The 7479-nt window shown below is 34.8% G+C and overlaps 1 protein-coding gene across 2 annotated transcripts; it reads left to right on the top strand.

Moving 5' to 3' along the window:
• Positions 1 to 856: 856 nt before the first annotated feature.
• On the top strand, positions 857 to 7085 carry LOC131621726 (pumilio homolog 2-like). Of its 2 annotated transcripts, none has more exons than XM_058892769.1 (10): positions 857 to 1190; positions 1333 to 2034; positions 3193 to 4652; positions 4738 to 4879; positions 4956 to 5063; positions 5179 to 5391; positions 5519 to 5629; positions 5992 to 6186; positions 6386 to 6560; positions 6650 to 7085. In XM_058892769.1, the coding sequence occupies exons 2-10, from the start codon at positions 1372 to 1374 to the stop codon at positions 6685 to 6687; spliced, it is 3105 nt and encodes a 1034-aa protein (XP_058748752.1). In that variant the 5' UTR covers positions 857 to 1190; positions 1333 to 1371; the 3' UTR covers positions 6688 to 7085. The 2 variants fall into 2 exon arrangements, with proteins under 2 accessions (XP_058748752.1, XP_058748753.1); XM_058892770.1 differs by having other exon boundaries at positions 1445 to 2034.
• The last annotated feature ends 394 nt before the right edge of the window (positions 7086 to 7479 follow it).

The raw sequence follows: 7479 nt of genomic DNA on the forward strand, positions 1-7479 counted from the left end.
AATGTCAAGTTATATTTTAGTTATAAACTAAAATCCTTATTCAATAAAATTGATTGATGTATAAAACAAAATTAAATTATTTTTTATAATAATAAAATTATATCATCTCATTCACGGAAACAAAAACAAAAATTACATATTATTGGTAAACTACATTGGCTTTTAAAATCATTTACTATCACAATTAATAAATAATTACCATATCTAATTTTATAGTAATTAATTTGTGTATTAATAAAAAAAATTAATTTTTTTTAAAATAAATATTAACATTTTATTATAAAAAATATAAAATTTTATGATAAATTAATATTTTAATATAATTTATTATATTTTAATGGTATTTATAATTATAGTTAATATATTACATATATTTTTTAATAAGATGAAATTTACTTTCTGATGCACAGTAAACTTTAAATGTACTAATGAAAAAAAATGTCATTTAAAATTTTCTTTATATTTTAAAAATAATAATAGTGAGTTGTGATTTGTTAGCTAGCATTTACAAATTAATTCTATTACAACTTTAGGCAACTCTGTGATGCCACTCAGTATACAAGAAAATACCATACTAGTTCAAGTAATAAAAATGGGTTGAACAGAGCCTAGATAAATGGTAAAAATTGGAAAAAAAACACACAATCATGATTCACAACAACATAATAACAGAAGTGAAGAAAGAGTAGTGCGAAATTTACTGTCCTTTCCGATGTTTTACTGATCTTCCGAATCTAATTGACCGACGTGTCAGTCGCTCACATTTTACACATTGAGAAACAAATTCTCATTCTATTACATTGGCATCAGTCGGTTATCACTTGGTCAATTACCCTAAGGTTTAGGAAATACATAAAATACTAATAAAAATATTCTGTATATTTTCGAGATTCAACAATATCAAAAATGAAAACAAATTAAAAAAATTTTGGGTTTTGTTGGGTTGGGTTTTTGTTTTTGGTTCTATCATCGTTATTTTTCACTTGTGTATTTAATCCTCATTTTCTTCTTTAGAATGGAACAAAACCCTAAGGGTTCTTGCAAGAACCAATCGCCGCCAGATTGATTATCTCTCCTCTCTTTCTGTTTTCATCTCGTTATTATTGCACCATTCTTAACTACTCTTTCTGTTTTCAGCTTCAAGAAGTTTTGAGGAATAAGCTTGATTTTTTCTGCTTCAGTAACTAACTGTAAGTCAGAATTTTCTAGTTATTGCAAATATATAGGGTAGGGCTGTTTATGCTTTTTGATGATAAAAAGATTGAGTTTTTAGGTTTTTTTGGATTAGGGTTTGTTAATTAGTGTTCGGTAGTGATCAGTTTTTATCTATAGGAGAGTTTGTTTGATAATATTGAATTGAGTTTTTAAAGAATGTTGTCTGAGTTGGAAAGAAGACCGGTTCTTGGTAATAACGAGGGGTATTATGGTGATGAATTGGAGAAAGAAATAGGGATGTTGCTTCGGGAGCAGCGACGACAAGAAGGCGATGGCGATGATCGTGATCGCGAACGGGAGCTTAATATATATAGGAGTGGATCAGCTCCACCTACTGTGGAAGGTTCTTTGAGTGCAGTTGGAGGATTGTTTGGTGGTGGTGGTGGAGGTGCTGGTGGTAGTGGTACGGCTGGTTTTTCGGATTTTGCTGGGAATAAGGATGTGAATGGAGTTGTTTCTGAGGAAGAGCTTAGGTCGGATCCGGCTTATCTTTCGTATTATTATTCGAATGTGAATTTGAATCCTAGGCTTCCACCTCCTTTGTTGTCGAAAGAGGATTGGAGGTTTCAGCAGAGACTGAAAGGCAGTAGCTCGGGTGTAGGTGGGATTGGAGATAGAAGGAAGGGTATTATGACTGATGATAATGGTGGTAGGGCAATGTTTTCGACGCCGCCGGGTTTTAACTTTAGGAAGCAAGAAAGGAGTGAAGTGGATGCTGAAAAACCAAGAGGCTCTGCTGAATGGGGTGGTGATGGTCTTATTGGGATACCTGGCTTGGGGCTTAGGAACAAACAGAAGAGCCTTGCTGAGATTTTTCAGGTAGTCTATTTCTCTTGTTTGTTACCTGTTGTCAACACTTTTTAGCCTTGTTAATACTTCAGTTTATTTTTGTGTTGTTAAGTTAAGGATGGTTGATAACAGATTTAGGTGTTCAGTTATTGTTCTGTTGGGAAGATTGTGCTTTTTCTATTTAATGCTGTGTTGGATTATTGAATTGAATAATGCAGTCTGTAATCTGAATATCATTCTATCTGTTTGAATGTTTCGATTTTAATGTTCTGATGTGTGATCCTGTTTAGACAGTTTTGATTAATGATTATAATTATTTTGATTAATCAAATGGTAACTGACAACATTAATCCGTGGCTTTTGTCTTACCGTTTTTTTCTAGCTCAATGTTATGGTGATGCCAGCATGATATTTTATGAATTTTACAGAATCTTTTTATTTATTCATATATTTTGACTGATGTTCCTTCATGATTGATTCTCCTGTGGTATCTAATCTTAGTTTCATGATTGTTTACCCACATCATCTAGTTCATTTGTTGCATTCAACATGAAATATTTGGCAATCATCTTTTTTAGGCCACATACTTTTTAAGCTTTTTGTGGGGGTATACACGTTACGACCAGCAGTTTTGATGAATTTTTTATCGCATATTTTTATACTTATCAGTGTTGAAGCAGAGTATATGTTTATATTGGCCTTACTGCCTATGTTTGTCATATATTAAGATTATTCTGTTTCTTTTTGACTTTTGAAAGTTTTTATTCTAATGCACTTGCGGAAATACTGGCACTACTTAGCATCTGATTTTTTATTTAAACCCTGTTAGTTATTCAAATTCCCATCTAAATTTGAATTTAAATTTCCGGTTACATTTGGAAATTGGCATCTGTATGTTGACTTTTTGAATTGTTAATCTATATTTTCAGTTACACTCTTTTATCTAAATTAAAATTTTCCGTTACAGTTGGTAACTGGTATCTAAGTGTACCCTTTGTACGCCTTTATATGTTATAAATATATATTTGCTCTCTATCTTTTTGAAAAACGAAAATTCCTAGACTTATATTTTTTCGCAATTTCTATTTACATTTACTTGCTATCATCTTAATTTGCCATTTTGCTAGTGAATTTAGCTTATACTTTCTTTGATATTCTACCAATAGTTGATGACCGTTAATTTTGTAGGATGATATGGACCAGAACACCTCGATCACAGGCCTTCCTTCTCGTCCAGCAAGTCGTAATGCATTTGATGAAAATGTTGATGTCTTAAATACTTCTGAAGCAGAGTTGTCTCACGGTCAAGGATCATCTACAACTCAAAATGTTGGTCTACCAACTTCATATTCTTATGCTGCTGCTCTAGGAGGATCTTCACTGTCAAGAAGCACTACTCCTGATCCACAACATGTTGCAAGGGCTCCTAGTCCATGCCTCACACCTATTGGTGGAGGGAGAAACGTTGCTTCTGACAAGAGAGGTATTATCAGTCCAGATGCCTTTAACGGTGTTTCATCCGGCAAGAACGAGTCAGCAGATCTTGTGGCTGCATTGTCAGGGATGAACTTGTCAGCAGGTGATGAAAACCATCTGCCATCACAGGTTGAATCAGATGTCGATAATCATCAGAGATACCTTTTTGGGATGCAGGGTGGTCAAGATCATGGCAAGCAACATGCATATTTTAAAAAATCTGAATCAGGGCATTTGCAGAGTTCGGTTAAGAGCAGGAGTGGATCGGATCTTAGTAATCTATCTCTGCATCGGCAGGTTGAGCTGCAAAACTTATCTGTTCCTTCAAATAACTCGTATTTCAAAGGATCGCCCTCCCATTTTAGCGGAGGAGGTAATTTGCCAGCTCAGTACCAGGGTATCGATGGTTTGAATTCGTCATTTACTAACTATGGCGTAGGTGGTTATACGGGAAATCCCGGTTTGACATCCTTGATGACTAACCAATATGGCACCGGTAATCTGCCACCCTTGTTTGAAAATGTTGCTGCAGCATCAGCAATGGCATCCCCTGGAATGGATTCGAGATTTCTTGGAGTTGGTTTGGCTTCTGGAGCTGGTTCTCCTTCTGATGTGCATAGTCTTGGTCGGATGGGAAATCAAATTGCAGGGGGCGGTCTTCAGGCCCCGTTTGTTGATCCAGTGTATCTTCAGTACATGAGGACATCTGAATATGCTGCAGCACAACTTGCTGCTCTTAATGACCCCTCTGTGGACAGGAACTACTTGGGCAATTCATACATGAATTTACTCGAGATTCAGAAAGCTTATCTCGGGTCTGTTATCTCGCCTCAAAAGTCACAATACAATGTACCACTGGGTGGTAAATCAGCCAACTCCAACCACCATGGTTATTATGGAAATCCAGCATACGGGGTTGGATTGTCTTATCCAGGAAGTCCAATGGCAAACTCTGCTTCTCCAGTTGCGTCTGGAAGTCCCATCAGACACAACGATCTAAACATGCGTTTTGCTTCTGGAATGAGGAACTTAGGTGGGGTCATGGGATCTTGGCATGTAGATACTGGGAACATGGATGAAAGCTTTGCATCTTCTCTGTTGGAAGAGTTCAAGAGCAATAAAGCCAAGTGTTTTGAGCTCTCTGAAATTGCTGGACATGTTGTTGAATTCAGGTATATTTTGTTGCCTGTTGGTCTTTTGATGTATTTTTATTCTGCCACTGAAAATTAAATTGAATTAATTTGCTATCATCGACAGTGCGGATCAATATGGGAGCCGATTTATTCAACAGAAGCTTGAAACAGCAACTACAGAAGAAAAAAACATGGTTTATCAGGAAATCATGCCACATGCTCTTGTTTTGATGACTGATGTCTTTGGTAATTATGTGGTTCAAAAGGTAAAAATTATTACTCTCAGTTAATTATTCTTTTTCATGGATATGGTTTGAGCAATAGTTGATTTACATCGTGCAGTTTTTTGAGCATGGACTTGCACCCCAGAGAAGAGAATTAGCCAACAAGCTTCTTGGTCATGTGCTGACACTTAGCCTTCAAATGTATGGTTGTCGGGTCATCCAAAAGGTATTGATGAGATTTAGGTTGACAATAGTCTGATATATTTATGTCTTCCTATCTGTTATTTTCTTGAATATCTCATCATTTTTCTCTGTTCTTTCAATTATGAATCCCTTTTTAGGCAATTGAAGTTGTTGATCTGGATCAGAAAATTGAGATGGTTCAAGAGCTTGATGGTAATATCATGCGCTGTGTACGTGATCAGAATGGTAATCATGTCATTCAGAAGTGTATTGAATGTGTCCCAGAAGATGCAATTGACTTCATTGTTTCAACATTTTTTGATCAAGTTGTGTCACTCTCAACCCATCCATATGGTTGTCGTGTGATACAAGTAAGATTTCTGAATTGCTTTTGTTACTGTTTTACTATTAAGCATCTAAAATTCATTTGTCACATGATAACAAACTTTTATTTTTAAATTTATATGCCATAATAATAATAATACCTTCATTTGGCAGAGAGTACTGGAGCACTGCGAAAGCCCTGCAACGCAGCAGAAAGTTATGGATGAGATTTTAAGTTCTGTTAGTATGTTAGCTCAGGATCAGTATGGCAACTACGTTGTTCAGGTTTTTATTTTATTTTTCTGACTAAAGCCACTTGAAAACTTTTTTTTGTCAGTTATCATTTAACTTCATTTATTATTAATGTTATCACTTATGAATACAGATGTAATGCTGCTGCGATAATTGTTACATATAATTAATTTTTTCAAAATCTGTTGCTTTATGTTGTGACATCCTGTTAATATGTTTTCCGAGGTTGGTTCTTTGCAACTGAAACATGTTTTTGGTCTCCAGTCTGCCCTATTTCACGGCTACCTTATTAATATTACAGTGTTTGTCATCACTTCCTTTGATATTCATGTAGTATGCCATTTAAACATTTGAGTTGATATCTTGTTTTGTTTCCTTTTTCCGCGTAATAACAGCATGTACTGGAACATGGGAAGCCTCATGAGCGTTCTACTATAATAAAGGAATTAGCAGGGAGGATAGTTCAAATGAGTCAACAAAAGTTTGCCTCCAATGTTGTGGAGAAATGCTTGACCTTCAGTGGTCCTTCAGAACGCCAAATACTAGTCAGCGAGATGCTTGGAACCACAGATGAAAATGAGCCTCTTCAGGTTTTTGAACTCTCTTTCTAATATGTATCACTAGTCTTCTTTGTCTGATGATAAATTCGAAGGCAATGCCAATATGCATTTAAGTTCACTCTCATAAGCTGATTGGACCTTTGTTTTTCGGTTTAATACAATGATGAATGATCTCATTATTTCCAATCCTATTGCATGTCTTTCTGATTTTTTTTAATGTATTATGCAGGCAATGATGAAAGATCAGTTTGCAAATTATGTTGTCCAAAAGGTGCTAGAAACATGTGACGACCATCAACGCGAGCTGATTCTTTCGCGAATCAAAGTTCATTTGAATGCATTGAAGAAGTACACCTATGGAAAGCACATTGTTGCGCGTGTAGAGAAACTTGTTGCTGCTGGAGGTACTTTTCCATGTTATTCCCCATTTCCATTCTCATACTCCTTGTTGTCACATAACACATTTGTTAACCTGTGATGTAATATTTTGCAGAAAGAAGAATTGCTGCTCAGACTCCTCAACCTGCTTAGGCGTGACATAGAAAAATAATGTTTGTTTGTAGTTTGTACAGCTAGCTAACTGAGCTTAGTGCAAGCTTCTTCATCAAGAGTCTATATGTTTCCGCTGATTGAAAATAAAGTTGTTGATTGTACTGCAAAAATGTGTACATTTGTAGCCTTTTACGTTTATACATAGAATTTCAAGCAAGACGAGGTTCAGATGTTTCCCTGCAGAGAAGATGAAAATATTATGGCGATGATGATGACTATACAGGCCCTTTTTTTCACGGTGTAATGTTCATAAAATGGTGAGGTAGTTTACAACTTTACGCACTGTACAAATCATGCTTTGTGGAGGTGTTGACAGTTTATTAGAATCTTTGTCCTTTTATTATGAGTATAAATTTTCTATGAAGTTTATTTTCCTATCTCAGTTGTGAATGCGATTATAAGTTTATAACATCCTGCTTATTAAAAAAAAAGTTTATAACATCCTGTTTTTAAGACATTTTTTTTGTCGTTTTTTTAGACACCCTTTTAACAATCAGTTTCTTTGTACTTCTTAACTCCTTACATTTCACATCCGTAACTTTCAAAAATATCCAAAAACTTCTTAACTATCAGATTTCTGATTAAATTGAAAAATTATATTTTGTGGCAAATGTTATTTTAATCTGTTAGGTATGTGAAATTTTATTTTATTTTATTTACATGTGTTTAAATTTATTATATTTGGAAATATTCCCCTTTTAAATTATAAACTTACAAAAAGGGTACTTTTTATGGCAAAATGTTTGAATTACTTCGGAATCAGTTATGATT

The sequence above is a fragment of the Vicia villosa genome, unplaced genomic scaffold, assembly GCF_029867415.1.
Source record: "Vicia villosa cultivar HV-30 ecotype Madison, WI unplaced genomic scaffold, Vvil1.0 ctg.000010F_1_1, whole genome shotgun sequence".
NCBI classification, from domain to species: domain Eukaryota; kingdom Viridiplantae; phylum Streptophyta; class Magnoliopsida; order Fabales; family Fabaceae; genus Vicia; species Vicia villosa.